We start from the raw sequence: 27,774 nt of genomic DNA on the forward strand, positions 1-27,774 counted from the left end.
AATGAATCCTGGAAAGTGGAAGAGGGGTGGAGAACAAATGAAGTGGCATTGAAACACTTGTGAAAAGTCTGCATTAGAAAACATTGCAAGGGAATCATATTGTTTTATTAGATGCGTCAATAAAGACTAATATCTATAAAAATGAATTTGTGATGAGGCCCCCTTTTATCAAGTAAATTAGCAATGACTGGTCTTCCGATGCTACAGCAAGTAAGGCACTGAACAAGTCTCTTATTTTTTGGCCCCTAACTGGCTGTGTGCTTAAGCAAACCACTTACCATCTCTGTGCTTCACTGTCTTCATCTGTAAAAGATGACATTGGCTAGAGCACCATGAAGATCCCTTCCACCTCTGATGTTACATAGGAGGGGTGCCATTAAAAGGGCTGGAGGAATTTTGTTGAATCTTCCCTCCTGCTGGCCTTTTAGTTTTTTCCAGAGAGTGTCGCATTCTTAATTAGTAAGACTCAAAATATGAAGAATACAGCCGGGCGTGGTGGCGCACGCTTGTAATCCCAGCATTCGGGAGGCGGAGACCAGAGGATTGCGGTTTGCAGACAGCCTCAGCTACTACTTAGTGAGGCCCTCTGCAACTCAGTGAGACCCTGTTTCAAAATAAAGAATAAAAAATAGGGCAGGAGGTGTAGCGCAGAGGTCGAATGCCCCTGTGTTCCATCCCCAGACCCACCCCCCCACACACACAAAAACAACAACAACAAAATATGAAGAATACAAAGCAATACTATAAAGTTGGGGAAAATCCTGGCTTACCTTTAAAGAAGAGTGTAGAGCTTTCTTAGGATTCCAACAGAAACAAGTCATGCCCCTGCAAAAGTGGGCTGGAATAAAAAAATATTGCAAAAGTCTGGGACTCTGTACAAGCAAAATACACACACACACACACACACACACACACACACACACACACACACGTACTGCTTGGGTACTTTAAAAATATTTTCAGTTCATATGCAACACCTTTGTTCTTCCCTTAGAGATTTCTCCATCTCCTTTTCAGCTCCACAATGAACTATTTTAAGACTCATTTTTCCTTCTTTCCAATAGTCCTGTTCAAAGAGGCAATTTAACTCTGTCTACTTTTTCTTAGTCTTTTAAGGTTTTTTTTTTTTTGTTATGGTGAAATAATTTTAGGCACACTAAGCACAAATCCATTAAATATTTTCCTTATTTCACTACTGATAAAAATGGAGGTGGAGAGCAGAACGGAAAGCCAGAGGGGAAAAATGCAAGAACAACTTAATCTAGTGGTTTTCAAGGTGGAAAAAGGAGCCCCCAGCCAAGGAACATAGGTGGCCTGGAAAAGGCGAGAAAACAGACTCTCTTCCAGGACTTCCAGAAAGGAACAGAGCCCCTTAGCATCCTTATTTTAGCCCAGTGATGCCCCTGTAGGGCTTTTGACTATGGAACTCTAAGATAAATTTGTGTGTGTGTGTGTGTGTGTGTGTGTGTGTGTGTGTGTGTGTGTTGGTACTGGTGGTGGAACTCAGGGGCTTTCTACCTCTGGGCTATACTCCCAGACATATTTTATATTTTATTTGGAAACAGGGTCTCACTTTGTTGCTAAGAGTGTAGTGGTAGATGCTTGTAATCTCAGCTACTTCGGAGGCTGAGGCAGGTGAATTGAAAGTTCTGGGCCAGCCTGGAAAAATCAATGAGATTCTGTATCAAAATCTAAATAAAAAAAAGGCTGGTGATGTATCCTCAGTGGCTGAGAGCTTGCCTGGTATGCATGAGACACTGAGTTCAATCCCTAGCACCATGAAAAAAAAAATTATTATACCCAACCTAAGGGCATGTAAAGTGACATCTCATATAGTTTTTATGTTCGTTTGTTTGTTTGCTTGCCTTTAGTGTTGTTTTATCTATTTTCCTATTTATTTAAAATATTTTAGTTATTATAAAATACATGTGACATAAATTTTACCATCTTATCTATGTTTAAGCACACAGTTCAGTAGTGTTAAGTACATTTACATTGTTTAGAATCAATTTCCAGAACTTCTTTCATCTTGCAAAATAAAACCTCTATACCGACCAAGCAACTCCCATTTCCTCCTCCCTTCAGCACTTGCAGCCACAATTCTACTCTGTCTTTATGGATGTGACCATCCTAAGTACCTCAGGTAAGTGAAGTTATATAGTACTTTTCTTTGTGTGATTCACTTAGCACCTCCTGTTTTTAAGTTTCATCAATGTCGTTGCATGTGTCAGAATTTCCTCATCCCTCTTTTGCAATACTGGGGATTGAACCCAGGAGTACTCTACCGCTAAGTTCTAGCCCCAACTCTTGTTGTTTTTAGACAGGATCTTGTTAAATTGTCCAGGCTTGCCTAGACAATCCTCTGCCTTAATCTCCCACATCACTGGGATTACAGGCATGCACCACCCTGCCTAGCAGAATTTTTTTCCTTTTAAATCTTGAATAGTATTTCACTGCAAATATCTACTCCCTGTAAAGCCATCTAATCACTGAGGACACTTGTACTGCTTCCACCTGTTGTCTGCTGTGAATAACGCCACTAAGAACATTAATATACTGATATCTCTGTGAGATCTTGCTTTTAATTCTTTGGGTTATTTGCCAGTAGGTATGAAGAAATATTTTATTGTCATTTTGATTTTCATTCTCCTAATGAGTAATGATGGATTTCTTTTTATATGCTTAGTAGTCTCCAGAGAAATGTATACTTTTGGAGAAATGGTTATATTAAAATTCTTTAACAATTTTCCTTGGGTTACTTTTTTTTGTTATTGAGTTGTGAGAGTTTTTTTTATATCCCGAATATAAGTCCCTTATCAAATATATGATATACAAATTTATTCACTTTAAAACTCATCCCAGCTTGAAAAGGGCACAAACTGCCTATTCAAGTGGAAATTGGTTTACACACAGGCAAATTTCCAGGGACCAAATGAGACTGATAAATAGGTGAATCCTGACATTTCCCAGGATTGTTAGGAAGAGTAGGAGCCATGCTATCCAGGAGGAACCATATTCATAGGTTCCTGTTGATTGGTGGATATTTGATATCAGATATTAAACTGGTTATCCTTTTAAATTTTTCATTAATATTAAAACAACATATTTCAGGAAATTCCTGACATCTCAAATGGTGGATTAGGAGCAATTAATCAATTATTGACCTATCTTCAAGAATTGCCTAACATACTTCACCTAATTCTTTATTAATGGCTGCCAAAGCTAAAGCTGTGTAATTAAGCATTTTGATGATTAGCTAGGCCAGCTGACTTATTTGAATATAACCACCTGCTATTAATCTGAGGGTGGCCAGTGAAGTAACTGACAATCCTACAACAAGAGCTGACGATCAGAGATGTAAATTGCTATTACAGTCAGAGGGTAGGGAGCATGTGTCTCTTGAATGAATTGATAACAATGGAGAAGATAATATCATTCCAAGTTTGCCAAGGTAACAGCAACCCTGAAAGCCCTTGAGAAGGGTGGAATGAGAGAAATTAAAATAAAAGACTGAAAACCTGAAGTTAGGCTTATCTTTGTTAGGATTGGACTATTTACAGTGTGTTACATTTTAGGTCATATGACACTAGTCCCATACTTAGTCTCCAGGAACAATCAGTGAGCTTGGAAAGGAGCTTCCTGAAAACTGTGCCTCACTGTGAGTGTTATGAGCATGGCCATTAAAACTCAGAAGCATCATTAGATTAAGATTTGTGAGGTCAGGAACTATTTAGCCAAATTGGGCTTGAACATACAGAAGGAAGACGTGCTTAGTACATTTTCTGTCATGTGATTTCAGAAATTAGTACAAAGGGAGCTGAAGTGGGATTTGAAGTGGGGGACAAATATTGAAGTTGATGTTTTGTATATCGAAAGTGTACCAGACCAGAAGGCTCCCCCTGGTCGGGTAGATTCAGTTAATTTTTCCATTGCCATTTTTCCACATTTATAGGTACCAGTGTCTAGTAGAGTAGCTTGTGGCAAGATGGAAAATTTTTGGTTGTTTTTCTGGTTTAATTTGTAGGTTTTCAAAACCGGCTCTCTGATACACTGTGATAGACTCCTTTGTCCACATGACAGGACCTTCAGGCAAGCTGCAGTTAGTCCGACAGTGGAGTATCAAGGGAGCACCCACAGTTATTATGGTGCCACTATAGCTAGATGCTCTCAGAATACAGCTCTTAGCCAGTAGGCCCATAATCGAGTAAAAAAAGAATGAACGAGAATAAGCTCATTACAAATCTGATGCCCTTATAGGAAATTTTTTTGAGAATTAAAAAAAGCATTTGATAGGTTTAGAGGTGTAATGGCTGGGGGTCTCTTTTTTATGTTTATCAAAGTCCTCTGACTAGCTCCAGCATAGAGGCCCTAGCAGTGCTCAGTGTAATCCCAACTGGGAAATATATATATATATATATATATATATATATATATATATATATATATATATATATTTTGTTTTTTTTTTTCTACTCAACAGCTGAGTACACATTCTTTTTGGCTGCTCATGGAAGCTTCTCCAAAATAAACCATATTGTAGCAAAGCAAGCATTAGTCAATTCAAAAAAGTTACCATTCATTGGATCTCTTCAGGCTACAATAGAATGAAAGTAGAAAACAACAGAAGAGCCAGAGAAATTCTATAAATACATGAATGTTGAATTCCACACTTCTAGATAAGGAGCAGATCACAAAAGAAATAAAGAGAGAAATTTTAAAATTTCTATCAAAAATAGAGACACAATATATCAAATTATTTGTTTTATCATTGAGTGCTCATATAAGAAGAAAAGAAAGTCACCAAATAAGCTAGTGACATACCTCAAAGCCCTTGAAAAACAGAAATAGTCTAATCTCCAAACCAGTAGAAAACAGAAAATCATTAAAATTAGAGCAGAAATAAACAAAATACAGAACAAACACACTCTACAAGACATCAGCAAATAAGCTGTTTTTTAAAATGAAAAATAACATTGATAAGCCCTTAGCCAACCTAATCTAAAGAAAGAGAATCAACCCAAATTACTAAAATAAGAGACAAAAAAGGAGATATTACAACAGCCAGCATGAAAATCTAGAGGATCATCAGAAACTATTTGGAAAAAATATACTCCAATAAACTAAAAAATCTAAAATAAATTGACAAATTTCTAGACACATACAACCTACCTAAAATGAATCAAGAAGATACAGGAAACTTAAATTTAATCAATGTCAAGCAAAGAGATTGAATTCCCAGATTAATTTTTTTTTTTTTTTTTTTTTTTTTGGTGGTGGTACTGGGGTTCCTGGAAGCTCTTCTACCTCCGGGCTACACTCCCAGACCTATTTTTATATTTTTATTTGGAAACAGGGTCTCCTAAGCTAGCGCGCGCGGCTGGCTTCGAACCTGTGCGATCCTCCTGTCTCTGCCTCCCAAGCGCGGGGATTACAAGCGTGCGTCACCACGCGCGGCTTCCCAGATTAATTTTATAAAACTTTTATAGATGATCTAAGCCCAATATTTCTCAAACTATTCCTTATGTATAAAAACTGCCAAACCTACAGAAAAGGATATCCCTGCTCCCACCCACTTCACCCTAGCTGTCGCCCTGCCCACCGCTGCCGCCGCTCCGCACCTCAGAGCTGCCGGACCCAAGATGGCCGCCCCTCAGCTTCCCTTAAATTTTTATCTTTGTTGCATTTGCCTATTCTCTGTGTGAAGTTCCTGATAAATTGGGTCCCTACCCCACATGATCTCAGCAGCGGTGTCCAGGGTAACCTCCGACTTGCTGCAGCCATAGTCCCACCTGCCCACATACAAAGTACCCGACCTCTCCCAGCCAAGAGGCCCCCCCTACATGCCCCTTGACAGCAGGAAGTAGCTTAAGATTTGATCTCCGCCCTTAATCACCAAAAGGCCAGGATGATAAGTTGGGTCCCTACCCCACGTGATCTCAGCCGCAGGAACAGGAAGCAGAACCCCAAAAGCCAGAAGCAGAGATATCAAGAGACTCCAGGTGCCTCTAGACTCCAAACATCCAAACATCCAAACATTGTGAGACTATAGATGTCATGAGATAATCGGCATGCCTATAAAACATTGGTGCCGCTGGGTGTGGTGGCGCACGCTTGTAATCCCAGCATTTGGGAGGCTGAGACCAGAGGATCACAGTTCATGGACAGCCTCAGCTGCTTAGTGAGGCCCTCTGCAACTCAGTGAGACCCTGTTTCAAAATAAAGAATAAAATATTGGGCAGGGGGTGTAGCTCAGAGGTCAAATGCCTCTGGGTTCCATCCCCAGACCCGCAAAAAAAAAAAAAAAACATTGGTGCCTCCGATCTGCCACGTGACTCAGCCACCAATCAGGACCATGCGCAATTCTCCAGACATGTGGCCCATCAGTCCCTTCCCCCACGGCCAGCTGACTCTCTGGAGGGGTCGGCTTTAGCTCAACAGTTACTTCCTCGACTGGTTTCCAAAACCCTACGTAGTGGTTCGAGACCCGCAGGCGCTTTCTGTTCCCACTGCTGAGATCACATGGGAGAGGGACCCAACTTATCAGTTCCTATATCTAATTGATTTTCCTTTATAATATATATTCTGTTCTTACCTCCAAATAATGTCTTAAGGAGCACAGGTATAGGTATCCCTGTCTGCCAGCCTCTGTCTTCACACTGCCAAGAAAGAATTGAGTAGAGGCTATAGCAGTTAGAGCTTGTTGAGGTATGTGTCTAGCTTGTATTCCCAAGAGAGATGCCACTGCTCCCACTGCTGTGGTTACTAGGGCTGTCTTATAGCCTGTGCTCTGATGAGGTCACAGGAGACACTGCACTTCACAAAGTTCCAGGTTCTTCCCAAGTTTCATTATCTCAGGGAAACCCCCTGTTATCCTTCTAATGGTGGCCACTTGAAATCCTGCTTCAGAGGCCCTGTTAACACTTAAGCTGTATTCTTCATGTATCATTCCCCATGGTTGTACCCTTGCTTTGCTGGGGATATAGTATTGCAATTACCCTAGCACTCTTTGACAGTGCCACCTTCTGCAATCCAAGCTAACCTTACAGCCGAGCTTTATCATGAGAGACCATGGCTGTGTTCTGTGTCCTGCATTGCTTACACACACACTCACACACAATCTTCCAGCAATCTCTTAGCACTGTGTAGCAGCTTCTCCAGGACGCCATCTGTCCAGGCAATGAAGGCTTTAGTAGATCGCAAGTGTTAATGTTCAAGGACCTTCCTGTTGCCACACTAATAGGGAATAGTCTCAGTGAAAGGATAAAGTTTTATGACACCAGAGACCACCTTGCAGCCAATAGATTTCTTGGAGGGGCTGGCATGAAAGAAAGAAAGAGAGAAAGAGAGAAGGGGGAGAGAAAAGCAGAGGGGGAGAGAGAGAAAGAACAAAAGAGAGAGAGTGTTCAGGGGGTTAGGGTTATAAATCGGCTTGGGGTTACGTGTTGGGGACTAATAGGCTAGGAAAAATGTCTTTTGAACTAATTGGCTGGGGTCCCACGGAAGTGGTCATGCGGTCAGGTAATTGGCTCAGGGTCAGCGAGGAATGTCCTTTCACTGATTGGCCAGGGTGGACCAGGAGAGGGCAAGTCTCCCTGATAACACACCAGGTCTGGCTGGAGGGGGGATGGTGACTTATCTGGTCAGACCAGGGCCTCTCAGGAAATGGACAGGTAACTCATGGGGGGATTCTGGAATAGAAACTAAATCCATCTAACACTGAGTAGTTCACATAATCGTGACTCTCTGTTAAGGGTTCATCACCCTTGGAGACCACTGCTGCAGTGGGTGTTCTGTGGCTCTCTAAACTTAGTGGGGGTGGTGGCTCTACCTGCCAGTTGGGATCCCATTAGTTTACCGACCCCCCTGTCTAAGTTTAGCAGTAGGGGTGTTCCACTGTTTCTTTTCACCTTGGGACACCACAGCTGGGGTCTACAGCCCCTATTCCTATGTGGTCTGGCAGGGTGAGGTATACTGCCACCTCTGTCTCCTGCCCCTGGTACAACTAGGGGATGTCAGGAAATTATAGCTTCCAATATGTCTATAGGGCTCCTCTACAAATTCCTAGATCCTGTGTGTTCAGTAGTTTCCATGGAAACTTACCCTTACCCCCTCCCCCCAAACAGCCACGCAATCTCTTGCTATACTTACAATAACCACGAGGTATATTGGAGCCTCTCAGGGTTCTGTAGAAGAGTTGGTTTTCTTGGAATTCCAGTTGTGACTAGTTCTGCCCACCCCAGTGGAATGCACTGGGCAGCCTGGATGGGTGGTCATGAGGTTGGCGTGGAGGCTGATGACACTACCATTTTGTTGGAAGGTCAACATGATTTAGTTTCTTCTTCATTAGTTTGCTGGTCATCTTCTCCTGGAGGCTGGGGAACCTCTCCTCCAGCCTGCCTTGCTCAGAGCCAGGAGAGAAGCTCCCTACCTGAGTCCCACCACCTTCCCTTCTCCCATCTTTTTTATGTCTGAGGGTTTCTTTTTTTTTTTTTTTTTTTTTTTTTGTGTGTGTGTGTGTGTGTGTGTGTGTGTGTGTGTGTGGTACTGGGGGTGGAACCCAGGGGCTTTCTACCTCCGGGCTATACTCCCAGACCTATTTTCTATTTTATTTGGAAACAGGGTCTCACTAAGTTGCTAAGAGCCTCACTAAGTAGCTGAGGCTGGCTTTGAACCTGTGCGATCCTCCTGTCTCAGCCTCCCAAGTGCAGGGATTACAAGCGTGCGCCACCACGCCCAGCCTTATGTCTGAGTTTTAAATTTGAAATTTGAAGCCTAATTTACCAACTTTTTAAAAAGTTAGTGCTTTTTTTATCCTAGAATTTTTCTTCTGATCCCTATTTCTCCCCCTCAATCTATCTTGACTATTATGGCCAGTTGTGCAATAAACATGAATGCCAGTTGCAAAGATAGCCCCCTGGGTTTGCGTCTAAAAGCTGTAGACTCTTGGATTTTGTGTTTGTGCCTCTGGTAGATCTCAATTATTTTTTGTACAATATGCTGTGACACTGGAGCTTGGAGACAGTCAATCAATCTCTCTCTTTCTCTCTCCCCTACTGATGCCCAGTAGCATCAGAATTGTTTGTTAGAAAATTTTCATTTCATATCTATTCTGTCCCATTTATTGATTTGCCAATTCTTATGCCAATACTACCTTGCATTTTATTATTGTAACTTTATAGTAAGCCTTAAGGGAAGGTAAAGTCCTAGAGGTGTGACTTTCTTCAAGATTATTTTTACTATTCTGATCCCTGTCACTTCCATGTAAATTTTAGGGGAAAAAAGTGTATCAGACCCCACCCAATATTCAGGTGTCCTGCTCTTCATTGTTGGGATCCCCTGAAAGAGAGACCCTCCCAAATACTCAAGAACTTGGTGCCTCCTCTCTGAGGCATTATGGGCCCCAAATTTTGATTTTTTTTTTTAACCTCTGGACCAGAAATGGAATGCATGATGTGTCCTGGAAAATGGTGAGCCCCATGTCTTTAAATCTCCTTGGTTAAAAACAGACACCTAAGGTCCTTCTTGCACTCCACAGAGGGGACAAGATCTACTAGCTGCATTTTATTTGGATAAATAATAAAAAATAAATAAAACACATAAAAACTTTTGCCTTTTGCTGAAGAAAGGCCAGTGTTGTGAATTATCTTGAATCCAAATCACCCACAGAGACCCAACCAGAGTATTCACTGCACTGGAGAACTTGGTTTATGGCCTTTTTTCTCAAAAAGGAAAACTGAAAATGGGAATTCAGATTGCCCACCCTGCACGGTGCTGGGCCTGTGCTTTCAGTGTCCCCAGAGGCAGGAACCTCTCCAAAATTTGAAAAAACGGGTCACTCCCCTCTCAGACATGGCAGGCCCTGAAACTTGAGGATTTATTTCAGACTAGAAACAGCAAATGTAGTACAGCCCATGCCTGGAGGATGACCAGTTTTTTGTTTTTTTTTTTTTACATCACCTCTGTTAAACAGACCCCTAATATGCCTCCTGCAACCCATCAAAGGGGCAGACCCTGCCAACTTATTTTTCTAAAACTTGAAGTGCAACATATAAAACTTTGCCCTGTCTTCATGTGAAGGGATGCTGGTATTTTGAATTTTCACCAGTCCACATCACCCACAGGGACCTGAATACAGTGTCCATGGTACTGGCAGATGTTTAGACATTTTTTTCCCAAATGGGAACAAAAAAAACATTGAGTCACCACACAGGTGTCCTTGTCTAGAGTTTGAGGACACATAAGGCAGGAATCCCTCAAATACCGGAGAACTGAGCCCCTCACCCAAGACCCTTCTGCTGCTTCCTTTCAGGAACTCTGAGAAGGACTGGCTCTTGGCCCGCCTTCACCCTGGGAAAGGCTTTTTGCCTCACATGGAGGAATCGGGCTTACAAGACATCTAAAGGCCAGAGGGTAGAGGACCACTGGCCTACAGCCCTGGGTCTGTTTTTAACAAGGGATTTAAAGACACAATGCTCACTCTCCTCCAAGGAGGAGGGACACAAGAAATATAAAACATTCAGGACAGTATCCCAGTTTGCATGTTTTTGTGGGGTTCCTGTCTCAGGGTATTCAGAAAAATCCAGGCCAAGAATCTGCTTGGTGGGCAGTATTTAATTCTGATTTTTTCTTTTTGAAAAAAGCCTAAAAAGTAAGTCTGCCTGCATCATGGACAGTAGGGTCAGATCACTGACATTGATGTGGACTTGAAAATATTTACAATACCAGCCTGCTTTGGCCCAGAGGTGGGCAAACATAATGCACTTGGCAGGGTCCACATCCTCAGTGGGCTGCAGAAGGGATGTTATGGGTATTTGCATGTGTGTGTGTGTGTGTGTGTGTGTGTGTGTGTGTGTGTGTGTGAGAGAGAGGGGGGGGGAGGGAGAGAGAGAGAAAGAGAGTGGGGGGGGACTGACTGGGGATTTAACGCAGAGACTTTCTATCTCTGAGCTATACCCCAGCCCTATTTTTATTATTAATTTTGAAGCAGGGTATTGCTAAGTTGCAGAGTGTCTTACTAAGTAGCTGAAGCTGGCTATGGAACTTCAATCCTCTGTCTCAGCCTCCCAAGTACTGGGATTATAAGCATGCACCACCATGCCTAGCTGGTATGAATTTGTTTTTAACAGAGAAGATTTAAAGACACATGCTTGCCACCCTTCAGGGGCCAGGGTACACCGAGTGTGCCATTTTCAGTCTGGAGGAAATACTTAAATTTCAGGGCTTGCCTTGTATGGGAGGAGAGTGGCCCCCTCCTTGAGTTTTTCGAAGATCCCTTCTCCAGGGAACCACAAAAATGAGTGTAATGAATGTGTGAAGGTCTTTGGTTCCTACTCAGCGCTGATTCAGCACCAGAGGACTCATACTGGAAAGAAAAACTATAAAATGCAGTGTCTATGTGAGGGCTTTCAGAGCAACCTCTATTCATCACCAGCAAACACACACTGAAGAGAAGCCTTACAAGTGTAAGGACTGTGGGAAAGCTTTCAGTGAGAACTTACCTCTTACAAAACATTAGAAAATTAACACTAGAGAAAATGTAAAGAATGTGGAAAAGCCTCCAGCCAGAGTTCACCCTTTCTCAACATCAGAAAACCCATGCTGAAGCCGGGTGTGGTGGCACACGCTTGTAATTCCAGCATTCGGGAGGCTGACCAGAGGATCGCAGTCCACGGACAGCCTCAGCTACTTAGTGAGGTCCTCTGCAACTTAGTGAGACCCTGTTTCAAAGTAAAGAATAAAAAAAATAGGGCAGGGGGTGAAGCCAGAGGTCAAATGCCCCTGGGTTCCATCCCCAGACCCCCCAAAAAAAAACCAACAAAAAAAAACATGCTGGAGAGAAAAACCAAGGAATACTTACAGTCCTTTGGTGAACATTCCACCTTTGGCCAACAAAGGAGAATTCATATTGGATAAATGTGTTACATTCAGAGCATATTTATTAAGAGTTTACCATACATGCTTTGAGATCTTATAAAGAAATTTAAGGCCTTTTGAAAAGTTATTGAGAAGTCATCACTGATGTGGGGCATAGACTTGCAGTTGCAAATAGGTTTTACATTTTTTAGATGTTCTAATAAAGAGCACCGTGGCTTTCCCTGGGGAAAGAGAAAACTTATTTCTAATGCTTTAATGTGTATGTAAGCTACAAATCTTTGAGAGAGAAATAGGATCTGCTGTGGTAGAAAGAGGACACCCTGGCTAGGCTCAAGCCTCAAAATGCTAAGAGTATAAGGTTCTAAAGAAATAAATAGTCCTTATAGGGAAAATGCAGGGGTAGAAATAAGAGGTTGGAGTTTTACTGTGGGTTTGTCCTGTGTCAGGATGGAGGAGGAACAGAAGTTATCCTTCAGACTTAAGTACAAGAACACAAAGGAGGTAGAGTGAAAGGAGAGAGAAAGAGGATTGGAAGAAAGAATCTCAAAAATGTTTACTGAAATAACTGTCCAGCTAAGTGTTCAAAACCAGAAAAAACATTAGACTTAAGTAGAGTTAGGGCTAGTTGGTTGCAGACTTTTTGGGAGGACAACTTTACCCTGAAGCCGTGGAATGTTGGCCTGGGTGGAGAGGGTGGAGGTAGCCTGCAGCATTTTCTCTCTTTCAGACCTTGCTAATTGAGATGTTGCCTACTAAGCATGCCACATTATAACCAAAATATATAGCACATAGGCTAAGGAAATAATCCTAAATGAGTCAAGAACAAAAGGCCAGGTGACGTTCAGAGATTAAACAGTAAGAATTGTTCCAAATTTCTCAACCCAAATATAGAAAGCCAAGCAGGCATAGTGTGACAACTTTAAACCCTTAGAGCCGCCGGGTGTGGTGGCGTAGCTTGTAATCCCTGTGCTTGGGAGGCGGACACAGAAGGATCACGCAGGTTCGAAGCCAGCTACGCTGGTTTAAGAGACCCTGTTTCCAAATAAAAAGTATAAAATAGATCTGGGAGTGTAGCCCCAAGGTAAAAGGGCTTCCAGGAACCTCAGTACCACACACACACACACACACACACACACACACACACACCCTTACAGCCAACAACTTCCAAACAAGATTGCTATAACCAAAAGATTTAGCCTTCAAAATTGATGGATAAAGAAAGACCTTCCAAGATAAGCAGAAGCTAAAAGACTTCAGGATGATTAAGATGGCACTAAAGAAAACTGTTATGGTTGTAATGGTGCAGTGGACTCTTTTTCCTCTATTCAAGATTTATTGAATAGGGAAATTAAAACTAAAAGGCAGCTTGGTGCAGCTTTAACAAGTCTTCTTTACTAAATCAGTAGGAAATCGAAAGAGAAGGAAAAAGAGCGTGCAGGCATGCTGAAGAGCCCAAAATGGAACTCTTGACTCCCTCTCCATCCCTTGCCTTTAAATAGATTGCGTATTGGTATGTTCTTATCGGCATTACCAAGGCAATGGGCTAGTAATTTATGTCTTAGCCAGGTGATGCCTCTTTGCCTCTGGACAGTTTACTTAGGAGGGAGAGAAAGGTGCTGGTTAGAGCCAGTGTACTATCTTAACAGCTCTGAAATGCCCCAATCAGAGTCACCATGATTGTAGGGCTTTCAGTTGTCTCCATATATGTTTAGGGCTAAAGGCTTTACTATGGGTAAACATTAAGACAAAGGGCAATGAGAGAGAGAGAGAGAGAGAGAGAGAGAGAGAGAGAGAGAGAGAGAGAGAGAGAATCTGCATTATAATAGCTGCCCCACCTGAGTGCCTGCGCAGCACCCAGGCTCTGACTGCTTTTTACATTTTGGAAATTAGTATCAGAGAAATCTTCCAAAATCAGCATAAAACACTCAAATAATAAATTAGAAATAACACTAGAACCAGAGAAGGGACAAAATATTCCAAATTACAAGCAGTTGGCACTTCATTTCACACTTCACAGAGATCCTATTGCCCATATACCTGGCTAGGACCTGCAGCAGTGGCAGCTAAGCCCACCACATCCTCCAGGGATCCAGAGTAGTGTTCAACAACACCGTAAGTAAACTAACTGTCCCTACTAGCAAATTCAAAAAATGTGACATAATCCCAATGGCACATCTCAAAGTCCTTGAAAAACAAAACCAGTCTAACCCCAAAGCAAGTAGAAGACAAGAAATTATTAAAATTAGTTCAGAAATCAATTAAGTATAAACAAAAAGCAATACAAAAAGATCAACAAATCAAACTGGTTTTTTGAAAAAATAAACGATAGATAAACCACTAGCCAACCTAACCAAAAGAAAGAGAGAATCAACCCAAATTACCAAAATAAGAGATGAAAAAGGTGTTATTACCACCTACAGCATGGAAATCCAGATAACTGTGAGAAACTACTTTGAAAAACTATACTCCAACAAAATGAAAAATCCAGAAGAAATTGACAAATTTCTAGACATATACAACCTTCCTAAATTGAATCAAGAAAATATAGAAAATTTAAACAGACCAATGGCAGTCAAAGACATTGAAGCAGCAATAAAGAGGCTACCATCAAAGAAAAGCCCAAGACCAGATGGTTTCCCAGGTAAATTTTATAAAACCTTCATAGAAGAGCTAATCTTAATATTCCTCAATCTATTCCATGAAATAGCAAGAAATGGGACTCTCTCAAATACATTCTCTAAAGCTAACATCACACTAATACCAAAACCAAATAAAGACAGCTCAAGAAAAGAAAACCACAGGCCTATATCATTGATGAACTTAGATGCAAAACCACTAAACAAAATGTTAGCAACATGCATTCAAAACCACATCAAGAAAATTATACACCATGACCAAGTCGGATTCATCTCAGGAGGAATGCAAGTCTGGTTCAACATATGGAAAACAATCCATGCAATTCACCACATAAACAGAACCAAAGAAAAAAGCACATGGTCATTTCAATAGAAGCTGAAAGCCAGGCGTGGTGACACATGCTTGTAATCCCAGCATTTGAGAGGCTGAGACAGGAAGATCTGGGTTCGAGAATAGCCTCATCTACTTAGTGAGGCCCTTTGCAACTCAGTGAGACCCTGTTTCAAAATAAATAGGGGATGAAGCTCAGAGGTAGAATGCCCCTGGATTCCACCCTAGTACCGCAAAAAAAAAAAAAAAAAAGACATTGAAAAAAGCATTTGACAAAATCCAACATCCATCCATGCTAAAAACAATAATTGGAATAGAAGAAACACATCTTAACATCATAAAGGTAACATACAGTAGGCCCACAGCAACATCAAAATGCATAATGCATGGGGAAAAACTGCAAGAGTGCCCCCTAAAAACAGGTATGAGACAACGGCGTCCACTATCACCACTCTTTTATTTCTTTTTTTTTTTTCTTTTTTTTTTTTTTTTGTGGGTCTGGGGATGGAACCCAGAGGCATTTGACCTCCGAGCTACAACCCTGCCTAATTTTTTATTCTTCATTTTGAAACAGGGTCTCACTGAGTTGCGGAGGGCCTCACTAAGTAGCTGAGGCTGTCTGTGAACCACAATCCTCCCGTCTCAGCCTCCCAAATGCTGGGATTACAAGTGAGCGCCACCACGCCCGGCTTACTACTCCTTTTTAATATAGTACTTGAGACTCTAGCTAGAACAATAAGGCAAGAGAAGAAAATCAAAGGAGTACAGATAGGAAGAGAAGAACTAAAACTATCTCTATTTGCCGAAGACATATTATACTTAGAAGACCCAACAAACTCAACCAAAAGGCATATAGAACTGGTCAACAAATTCAGCAAAGTGGATACAAAATCAATTTTAAAAAATCGAAAGCTTTCCTCTATGTCAACCATAAAGTCACTGAAAAAGTAATCCAGAAAACATTTTCATTCAGAATAGCCCACAAAAATATTAAAATACTTAGAAATAAATCTAACCAAGGAGGTAAAAGACCTCTAGAAGGAAAATTATAAAACATTGAAAAAAAGAAATTGAAGAAGACCTTCAATGATGGAAAGACCTTCCATGCTCTTGGATAGGATGAATAAATATCATAGCAATAGCTGTTTTTCCATTCTTCCAAAAGTGATCTACAGATTCAATGCAATGTTCATTAAATTGCCAAGGTCAGCTGGGCATGTTGGCCCATTCTTGTAATCCCAGTACGTGGGAGGCTGAAACAGGAGGATCAAAGCCAGCCTCAGCTACTTAGTGAGGCTCTCAGCAACTTACGAGACCCTGTTTTCAAATAAAATATAAAATAGGTCTGGGAGGATAGCCCAGAGTAGAAGGTCTCTGGGTTCCATCCCCAGTACCATACACACACACACACACACACACACACACACACACAAAATAAAATAAAATTACCAAGATGATTCCTCACACACACAAAAAAATTACCAAGATGATTCCTCACAAACAGAAAAATAGGGCGGTGGGGTGGGGGTAGCTCAGAGTTTGAATGCCCCTGGGTTCCATCCCCAGACTTGCAAAAAAAAAAAAAAGTCTCCCATCAAAAAAATCCCAGGTCCAGATAGATTCCCAGCTAAATTCTATAAGACCCTTATAGAAAAATTATGCCCAATGCTTCCCAAATTATTCTGTGAGAGAGAAAAAGAAGGAATACTACCAAACTAATTCCATAAAGCCAGCATCACCTTAATCCAAAAACTGAATAAAGACACATGAGAAAAGAAAACTACAGATGAATATCATTGATGACCATAAATGCAAAAATTTTTAATAAAATACTAGCAATTCACAATCAAAACTACATCAAGAAAATAGTACACCATGATCAAGTTGGTTTTATTCTAGGGATACAAGACTGGTTCAACATACCAAACCAAACAATGTAATCCACCATAGAGCTAAGGACAAAATCCACATGATTATCTCAAGACATGCAGAAAAATCATTTGACAAAATCCAACACCTTTTGATGATAAAAAAAATGCTGAAGAAATTAGGGATAGAAGGTACCTATCTCAACATTATAAAGACTAAACATCATAAACCCAAAGCCAGCATCATAATGAATAGGGAAAAATAAGATCAGGAACAAAAAAGAATTCCCACTGTCACCAATCCTAGTCAACATAGTACTTGAAACTCCAGCACAGCAAGAAGACAGAAGGCAATTAAGGAATACAAATAAGGAAAGGAAAACTGAAATTATCTTTATTCACTGATGACATGATCTTTGACTTAAAAGATCCAAAATACTCAACCCGAAAACCTCTAGAGGTGATAAGCAGCTTCAGCAAAGTAGCTGGATACAAAATCACCTTATGAAAATCACCAGCACTCCATACACAAATCATGAATCCACTGAAAATAAATGCAGAAAAATTCATTAACAATAACCTCACAAAAGATAAAATATTTAGGAGTAAATTTAACCAAGGAAGTAAGACCTCAATAATGAAAATTTTAAAATACCATAAAAAGAAATTGAAGATCTTAGAATGGGCAAGAGCTCCCATGCTCTTGAACAGACCAAAAAAAATGTAATCAAAATGGCCATTCTACAAAATATGGAACCAAAAGCAATCTACAGATTCAATCCCTTTTAAAATTATGTTCACCTAAATAACTAAAAATAAAACACATGTTTGCTCTGCATTCAGGTCAAGGTGTGCTTAGCATTGTGAATTTACTTGAATCCATGCCAGCCACAATGACCCGACTGTAGGGTCCACAGGCAAATAGCCCTTTTTTTTGGGGGGGGGGAGGACTTTCATTTAAGAAAAGAAAAGAAAGAAAAAACATTAGCTGGGTGTGGTGGAGCACACTTATAATCTCAGAACTTGGGAAGCTCCTCTAGGAGGATCACAGGTTCAAAGCCACCCTCAGAAATTTAGGAATGCTCTTAGCAACTTAGCAAGACCTTGTTTCAAAATACAAAATAAAATTTTACCTTTGAGGGTGTAGCTCAGAGGTAAAATGATCCTGGATTCAATTCCTAGCATCAAAAGAAAAAAAAGAATTAAAACAAGTATCAAACTCCACAAAAGTGCTAGGGGCTTGGTATGTATTTTGGGTGTCCTGAGGCAGGGACTCCCCCAGTATTCAAGAACTGTGCATTCCTTTCCACATATTTTAGGCCCCCAAATGTGAATTTTTTCTCTTGACCATAAGTAGCACCACCATGTGGAGGAGAGTGCATCCTGAGTCTGTAATCTCTGTTGAACACACTCCAGATACCTCTCACACAGGACCCAGGGAGCCAGCCCTGCCAACAGAACTCTGTTTGCCTAAGTAATAAAAATAAAGCACATATCTTACCTCTGGGTCAAGGTGAGTCATCATTTTTAATTTTTTGAGTTCATTCACCCATGGTGACCTGACAATAGGGTCCAGGAGTCCAACAGAACTGGCTTTAGATATTTTTTTCACAAAAGAAAATACATGGATTTCAGGTATGACCACTACACACAGGGAAGCAGGGAACTCCCAAAATATTATCAAGACAGGGCCCTCTCCTACAAGACAATGTGGGTCTAAAAATTTCAATTTTTCCTCCTGACTATAAATGTCAAGTAAGGTGTGGCCCTACCGCCTGGAAGATTGTGAGTCTTTAAATTTCTGTTAAAAACAGATCCTCCCCTATGACCCTCCCACATCTTAGTGAGTGGGCAGGTCTTGCCAATTGCATTATACTCACATAAATAATTAAATGTAAAAATTGACCCCATCTATGGGTCAAGGCAGGACATTGTTTTGAATTTTCTTGTGTCCACATCATCCACAGTGACCCAAACACAGCATCCACGGATTTTGGAGAGATGGTTTATTGTTCTTTTTTCTCCAAAAGAAAAAAAAAAAAAGGATATTCAGCTACCTCAACCACACACAGAGCATGACCTGCATTTTGGGGGTCCTCTGAAGCAGGGACCACTCAAAGACTCAAGACTGGGTCTGTCACTTCCCAGCTGTTATGGAAAAAAAATTTTGAATTTTGTGGGCCCAAAATTTGAATTTTTCTCCAGACCAGAAATTGCCCACATGGTATAACATCACCTCCTGAAGGTTAGCAAACCCTGTGTTTTTAAATCTCCTCTGTTAAGAACAGATCCAAAAGAGGGGGTATGGTGGTGCACGCCGGAAATCCCAGTTATTTGTGAGGCTGAGACAGGAGGATCCCAAGGCATATTATATTTGCAAAAATAATTAAATTTGAGGACACTTGTGACACATCATAGTGAGAATCACTGCAATCTATCAAGACACAGTTTCAAAATAAAAATAAAATAGAGATATGGACATAGATTAGAGTTAGAATGCCCCAGGACCACAAATAAATAAATAGATAGACAAATAAATACACATGGATCTTGGCCCTGCTTCTAGGCCAAGGCAGGCCAGTATTTTGAATTTTCACAAGTCAATGATCATTTACCATGACCCAACTGCGCTGTCCATGGTGCTGGTGGGCATGGTTTGGGGTACTTTTTCTTTTCTCAAAAAGGAAACAAAATGGATATTGGGCCCCATGGTCTTCCTTTTTGGGTGTCTTTTGTGGCAAGAATCCACCCAAACCTAAGAACTAGGACCATCCCCCCAAGACACTGCGCACCCTGAAATTTCAATTTTTTACTCTGAACCGCAAAAGTCACACATGGTGTGACCCCGCCCCCTAGAGGAGGGTGAGCCCCATGTGTTTAAATCTCTTAAACCCTGGCCAGGCGTGGTGGCGCACACTTGTAATCCCAGCATTTGGGAGACTGAGACGGGGGATCGTGGTTCGTGGACAGCCTCAGCTACTTAGTGAGGCCCTTTGCAAATCAGTAAGACCCTGTTTCAAAATAAATAATAAAAATAGGAATCCCAGGGGTTCCCCAGTACTGCAAAAATGTTTAAAAAAAAACAAACCTGGAAGTACTTCCTGCACACCACCAAGGGAGCAGAACCTGATAATTGCATTTTATCTGCCTAAAGAATTCAAAATAAAACATATAAATCTTTCCCCTACTTTTGGGTCAAGGAGGATAATCTTTTTAAAATTTTACAAGGTTCACATCACCCATGGTGACCTGACCACAGTGTCCACGGTACGAGAATGTTTCTGAATCCTGGTACCTGTCACAATTTGCTGGATTAAATAAACTGGACAATCCTTTGGAAAGAAAGAAACAGAAATGTATTGGTTTGCTAACAAATCAGAGAAACCAGTGAACTTCAGCATCCAGGAACAAGCCCTGGATTCTCCCTGAAAAAAAGGAATCAAATTGCTTTATTATTATTAATTTATTTATTTGCAGTACTGGGGCTTAAACTCAGGGACATTCCACCTCTGAGGTACACCCCCCCCAGCCTTATTTATTTATTTATTTATTTATTTATTTATTTATTTGCAGTACTGGGGATGGAACCCAGGGCATTCTACCTCCGAGCTACATCCCCAGCCCTATTTGTGTGTGTGTGTGTGTGTGTGTGTGTGTGTGTGTGTGTGTGTGGTGCTGGGGGTGGAACCCAGAGGCTTTCTACCTCCGGGCTATACTCCCAGACATTTTTAATATTTTATTTGGAAACAGGGTCTCACTAAGTTGCTGAAAGCCTCACTAAGTAGCTGAGGCTGGCTTCGAACCTGTGCGAGCCTCCTGTCTCAGCCTCCCAAGCGCGGGGATTACAAGTGTGCGCCACCACACCCGGCTCCCAGCCCTATTTTTTATTCTTCATTTTGAAACAGGGCCTCACTGAGTTGTAAAGGGCCTCACTAAGTAGCTGAGGCTGGCCACAAACCCAGATTCTCTTATCTCAGCCTCCCAACTGCTGGGATTACAAGTGTGTGCCACCACGCCCGGCTTCCAGCCCTATTTTTTAATTCTTTATTTTGTAACAAGGTCTCACTGAATTGCAAAGGGCCTCACTAAGTAGCTGAGGCTGCCTGTGAACCATGGTCCTCCTCTCTCAGCCTCCCAAATGTCAAGTTACTTTTAAGAGTTAGCTCTTTGGGGCCATGCTGGTGTTTTAACAAAAGGGATATAATTCATGTTTAAGTCTTTGAGTCCGTTCTTTTTTAGATCTGCAGGCCAGGGTTGTGTCAGTTGTTATTAGAAGGGACATAGTCCATGTCCAAGTCTTCCTTGAGTCAGTTCTTACTGGGATTCACAAGCACCAGGCCCCCGTCCACCAGTGAATGGGTAAGAAAATGTTATTTGTTAACAGGGGTGAAGAAAGAGGTGGAGGACAAAGGGGGGAGGAAATGTCAGCTTTGAAACAGTCCATCTGTTAGCTGCCGCGGTTGCAAGCAGGCAGACTGGGTTTTTGAACCTACTTTTCTCAAAAAGGAAAAGTAAGTAGAATTACCAGGCTTTGTTCTGCCATCTCAGACATTATGGTCTCAGAAATTTGAGTCATATTTTTTTTCTGAACTGGAGGATAGTAAGACTCATGTCTGTACATTTTCTCTCTTAAAAACAGACTCCCAACATCCCTCTCATACCCTGCCCAGGTGACAAGCCCTGCCAACTACATTTTATTTGTCTAAATAACTAAAAATAAAACATTAAAATTTTAGCCCCACCTCCAAGTCAAGACAAACCTGTGTTTTGAGGCTTTTTTAGTTCATATCACCCATGGTGACCCCAGCACAGTCTCTCTTTTGGACCTTTTCAATCTCAAAAAGAAAACAATAGATGTCAGACCCCACCAACCGCTCTGAGGCTGGAAATCACCCAGATTTTTAAAAACTAAACATCTAATTTCCCAAAACATTGAAGATCCCAAAACCTGAATTTTGCCTCTGGGCCAGAAAGGCATACACCGCACAGTCCTAGCTGCACATGGCTTTTGGAGGCTGACCGGCCCCAGGTTTTTAAATGTCCTCTGTTAAAAACAGACTTCAGCAAGGCGGGGCTGGGCGCTCGGACCCTGGCCCCGTTGGGGCCTGGAGTTCCCGGAGAGCCGAGTGGAAGGTGTAGTCCCTTGCCTGCTAGGCCTTGTTCGCAGGTCACCGCGCCGAAGATTGCCGCAGGCAGGGCCTCTCCGGGCCTCGGGTCCGCGCCGCAATGGCAGGTTTGCACTGGTCAACTTCTGACGTCGCCCCTCCCCCAGCAGCACGCTCCCGACCTCACGAGCTCCAGGATTCCGGGGTGCTTTGAACTCATAAGTAGGAAGAGAGATTTGTTCTTTGATACTGGAAGCAGTTCAGCAATGGGGCCACGAAAGAAAAGTGTTAAAACATGTCTCATGAACAGTGAAATCCCAGAGGAAATGCTACCAGATGAAACAAAGGACTATATGAATCAACTTTCGCACGGAGTACTTTGCCATATTTTTAGGTACCTCCCTCTGCAGGATATCATGTGTATGGAATGTCTCTCCCGGAAGCTAAAGGCAGCAGTGACCCTATATCTGAGAGTTGTAAGGGTCGTGGATCTCTGTGTAGGGCGGTGGTGGGAATACATGCCAAGTGGCTTCACAGATTCCAAGTTTTCTAACACTCTTGAAGAAGATGCCAGATGTTGAACAGCTCTATGGCCTTCATCCTCGATACCTTGAAAGGCAAAGAGTAAGGGGCCATGAGGCTTTTAGCATTCCAGGAGTCCTAGAAGCTTTACAGGCTTGCCCAAACTTGGTGGGTGTGGAAACATCTCATTTGGGATTGGTAGAATCCATTTGGACATATATGCCACGTGTTCATATATTGGGGAAATTTCACATTCGTAATGGAGCATTTCCAATTCCTCCTGAAAATAAACTGAAATTTCCTATAGGAGCTAAAATTCAAACTTTACATTTAATTGGGGTGAATGTTCCTGTAATTCCTTGTATCCCAATGCTAAGGCACCTTTATATGAAGTGGGTAAGACTCACTAAACCGCAGCCATTTAAAGACTTCCTTTGCATCAGCTTAAGAACTTTTGTCATGAGGAACTGTGCAGGACCCACAAATTCCTTGAAATATGTCCCTTTAGTAACAGGCTTAGCCTCTGCCCAAAACTTGGAACACTTAGAAATGGTTCGAGTTCCTTTCCTTGGAGGTCTTACCCAACACACAGTTGAAGACAGTCGGAGATCAGGTGGTTTTAGAAATTTGCACACTATTGTTTTGGGAGCTTGCAAAACTGCTTTGAAAGTAGAGATCGGTTACCTCATCATTACTGCTGCCCATCGGTTCCATGAAGTTTGGATTCAGCCTTCTCTAACCAAAGATGGTGTTTTTTCTGCACTTAAGATGGCAGAATTGGAGTTTCCTCAGTTGGAAACCCTTCATCTGGGATATGTAGATGAGTTTTTGCTGCAGAGCAGAATGGCTAATGCAGATTTGGTGAAGTATGGTTTGGCTGATGTGGTAGAAAATCCTGGGATTGTCACCGATATAGGGATGAAGGCAGTCAATGAAGTTTTTTCCTTTATCAAATATCTGGCAATTTACAATTGCCCTCATCTACATAACCCATTCAATTGGATCTCAGACCATTCAAGATGGACTCGATCGGTTGATATCAACCTTGTGCGGTGCCATGCTTTGAAGCTGGACTCATTCAGTCAGTTTATTGAATTGTTGCCCAGCCTGGAGTTTATTTCACTGGACCAGATGTTTCATGAACCACCCAAGGGCTGTGCTCGAGTTGGCCTGAGTGCAGGCACAGGAATTGGGGTTTCCTCAGCCCTTGTGAGCAATCAGAACTTCAACAATGATCATAATAACGCCCAAAATAACAATGCCAACATCCACGACAACAACCACCACCACCCGGACGACTCAGATGAAGACGATGACTTCTGGCCAGACCTGCAGGTAGGAGAGCAACAGTTTGCAGCCGACGCACTGAATGAGATGGAAGACATGGTGCAAGAAGAGAGAGAGGTGGTGTCTGAGAGTGGCAATGATACGCCAGCTCACAGTCAGGCAGTGCTTCCGGTGGATGTTGATGAGGAACAAGCAGGACCCAGTGGTCTCCAGCGTGTGGTGAAACCAACCCCAATTGCTGTGCATGATTCCGAGAGCGACGATGAGGAAGACAGTCTAGAACTCCAAGAAGTCTGGATTCCTAAGAGTAGTTCTTGGCGTTACTCTGAACGTGAAGAAAAAAACCGGAGAGTTGGTGCATTCCAGGGAATCATCAGTAAGAGGAAAAGGCAAGACTCCACTTCGAAAGAGGTACAACTCCCATCACATGGGCCAGTCGAAGCAGTTTCCCCTGGAGGAGAGCAGCTGTGAGAAAGGCTTTCAGGTCATCAGTGAGCAGATCAAAGCCAATATGAAAGCAGCTAGGGATATTCCTGAAAAGAAAAAAAAAAACAAGGATGTTTATCCCAGCTGCAGCAGCACCACCGCCAGCACAGTGGGAAACTCCAGCTCACACAGCACTGCTTCTCAAAGCCCTGACTTTGTAAGGACGGTGAACCGCAGCGGCTCTTCCGAGCCTAGCCCTACAGAAGTGGATGTGTCCAGGCAGTGTGTCTACTTCCCCGCTGGGTCAGAAGACTCTGAGGCCGTGGAGGAGGGAGATGCAGAGAGTTCTGTCTGCCCCAGATGCTGCTATCACAGGCCCCTGGAATCCCAAAGGAGAACTAGCAGGTGTTCTGATGAGGAACGTCCTTCAACCAGCCGAGCCTGTGTTGTGAATGGCCCGGATGGTACGAGATCCGCCTTTTCCTTTAGGGCTCTGCCACAAGGGGGGTCTTCAGGCCCAGCACATGATGAGAGGACTAATGTGAGTGACTCTGGGGCTTCAGGTGAGGACAGGAGGGAGAGCTCCCAGCCTGAGAGCTGTGACGTGCAGTCTAATGAAGACTACCCTCGGAGGCCCCTAACCAGGGCCAGGAGCAGACTATCCCATGTACTGCTGGTACCTGAGTCAGAGGTTGCCAAAACAAAGCCACATCATGACATGAAACGGAAGAGGACGGCAGATAAATCCACTAGTACCAGTGATCCTGTGATCGAGGATGACCATGTGCAGGTTCTTGTATTAAAATCCAAAAATCTTTTTTTTAATTTTCTTTTTTTTAAAAGGGTCTCACTAAGTTGCTGAAGGTCTTCACTGGCCTCGATCCTCCTGTCTCAGCCTCCCAAGCGCTAGGATTATAGGCGTGCGCCACCACGCCAAGCCTAAAATCCAAAAATCTTTCTGGAGTCACTATGACCAATTGTGGAATCACAGATCTAGTGCTGAAAGACTGTCCCAAAATGGTGTTCATCTATGCTACCAGTGTAGAGTATTAAAACATTTAAAAGTAGAACATGCACCAATCGTAAACCAATCTGACTATGCACAATGCAAGAAACTGAATATGGATCAGGTACTAGACCAGATACTAAGGATGCCTCCTGAGAGAAATCGCATCATATACCTACGCCTGATGCAGCAGGTGGACACACTAACGTTGGAGCAGAAGCTGTTTAGTGGTCCCTATCCCTATCACATCTGTATCATCCATGAGTTCAGTAACCCTCCAAATGTGCAGAACAAGGTGCGCATTCGCAACTGGATGGACACTATAGCAAACGTCAATCAAGAACTCATTAAGTATAAATTCTTCCCTGAAGCTACTCGAACTGAAGAAGACTTAAAGAAGTATCCCAAGTATCCATGGGGCAGAGAAATCTAAACATGAGAGGGTGTTGTGGATGGAGCTCCATATTCCATGATTTCTGACTTCCCTTGGCTGAGGTCACTCTGGGCAGCAGAGCCCAACAGCTTTGCCCGATACCATTTTGAAGATGATGAAGAAAGTACTATCTATGCTCCTCGAAGGAAAGGACAGTTGTCTGCAGATCTCTGTATGGAAACAATAGGAGAAGAAATCTCAGAGCTGCGTCAGATGAAGAAGGGTGTGTTTCAGCGAGTTGTGGCAATTTTCATCTACTATTGCGATGTCAGTGGAGAGCCAGTTGAAGATGACTACATTTGATGGGTCCCTCCTCCTCTTCAGCTATTCTGGCAGAAAGCAGCTGGGCCATCCAGCTGCCAGAATGTTTCGCAGGGATTTGGGGAATGGAATTGGGAGGCCCTGGCTCAGTTTGGTATATAGGAAATATATAAGGAACCTTGAAACTGTATCCAAAGATTTGTACATAGAGGAAATACAAAAATGCTTCCTAAAGTACCAGCTTTATATCATATGTTTATACAATTTAATTTAAAAATTCACTTTAATGAAGGTAGATAATCTGAGAGTACATTTTGTTCATTTTTCCTGAACATTTTTTCCTGAACTACCATTTTTTGACTGAGCCCTCATTTACTATATTCTTAATAATCACTATCACCCCCTTAAATCTGTGCCTTTTTCTTTTCGAGCAAAGTTGTTTGAGTAAATCTGTTCAAGAGAAGAAAAAAAAAAAAAAACAGACTTCAGAAGTACCTCCTAAACCTCCGGGAAGGGGCAGGCCCAGCCTACTACATTATATTTGAATAAATAATTAAACATATACATCTTTGATATCACTTTTGAATTAATGTGGCTAGTGTTTTCAATTTTCTCAAGTCCACTTTACCCACAGTAGACCTGCAGACCTCTTTTATTCAAAAGGAAAAAAAGAAAAGTGGGTTTCTTTCTTTCTTTCTTTCTTTTTTTTTTTTTTTTTTTTTTTTTGGTGGTACTGGGGTTCCTGGAAGCCCTTCTACCTCCAGGATACACTCCCAGACCTATTTTATATTTTTATTTAATTTAGAAACAGGGTCTCCTAAGCCAGCACACGGCTGGCTTCGAACATGCACGATCCTCCTGTCTCTGCCTCCCAAGTGCGGGGATTACAAGTGTGCGCCACCACGCCCAGCTGAAAAGTGGGTTTCGGTTCCCGCTTACCATGAATTCCACAAGGCCAGTGGACATACTATTCTTTCTTTCTTTCTTTTACTTTTTTCTTTCTTTTCTTTTCTTTTCTTTCTTTTTTTTTTTTTTTTTTTTTTTTTTTTTTGGTGGTACTGGGGTTCCTGGAAACCCTTGTGCCTCCAGGCCACACTCCCAGACCTATTTTATATATTTTTTTGGAAACAGGGTCTCTTAAGCCAGCGTGGCTGGCTTCGAACCAGCAAGATCCTCTTGTCTCCGCCTCCCAAGCATGGAGATTACAAGTGTGCGCCACCACGCCCAGTGGCATTCTACTTTTTTTATTCTTTATTTTGAAACAGGCTCTCACTGAGTTGTAAAGGGCCTCACTAAGTAGCTGAGGCTGCCCGCAAATCATGATCCTCCTGTCTCAGCCTCCCAAATGCTGGGATTACAAGTGTGCACCACCATGCCTGACCCGGACATACTTTTTAGACATTTTTTTTCTCAAAAAGAAAAAAAAAAAAAAGAGTAACGGGCTCCACTCACCATGCCAGTGTTCCGGCCTGTGTTTTGGGATCCCCTGAGACAGGGGTTCCTGGAAACTTGAGAACTCGGCACTTACCCTCTCAGACCTGTGAGTCCTGAAGTTTAAACTTTTCCTCTGAAGGAAAGGACACACACGGTGCAGCCCTGCCCCCTGGAGGATGGCAAGCCCCATGTCTTTAAATATCCTCTTAAAAACAGAAGCCCCACTTAGATTCTGTACTTCACAGAAGGGGCAGGCCCTGCCAACTGCATTATATTTGAATAAATAATAAAACACTCATGTCTTTGCCTCCGGGGCAGTGTGGGCCAGTGTTTTGAATTTTCCCAAGTCTATAACATCTATGGTAACCAGACCACAACATCCACATAGCCAATAGATCTGATTTTTGGACCTTTTTATCTTAAAGGAAAAAAAAAAAAAAATGAGTTTCAAGTCCTACCCACCATGCAGGAGGCCTGGCCTGCATCTCAGGGTACCCTGAGACAGGATGTCCCAAGATATTTGAGAAGTATGCCTCTCCTAACCCAGACATTGCAGGTCCCAAAATTTGAATTTTTTCTCTAGACTGGAAA

General features: G+C 42.2%; 1 protein-coding gene across 1 annotated transcript; it reads left to right on the forward strand.

The window, feature by feature from the left end:
• Positions 1-22,080: 22,080 nt before the first annotated feature.
• Positions 22,081-25,791, forward strand: LOC308260654 (F-box only protein 38-like; the record flags this gene model as incomplete). Its single annotated transcript, XM_080692102.1, is given in 8 exon segments — positions 22,081-22,356; positions 22,358-23,962; positions 23,964-24,513; positions 24,739-24,873; positions 25,014-25,085; positions 25,088-25,485; positions 25,489-25,491; positions 25,495-25,791. Coding segments are annotated over 8 exon segments (3,336 nt in total).
• Positions 25,792-27,774: the final 1,983 nt, after the last annotated feature.

Source organism: Muscardinus avellanarius (genome assembly GCF_963383645.1).
Source record: "Muscardinus avellanarius genome assembly, chromosome: 3".
Classification (NCBI taxonomy): domain Eukaryota; kingdom Metazoa; phylum Chordata; class Mammalia; order Rodentia; family Gliridae; genus Muscardinus; species Muscardinus avellanarius.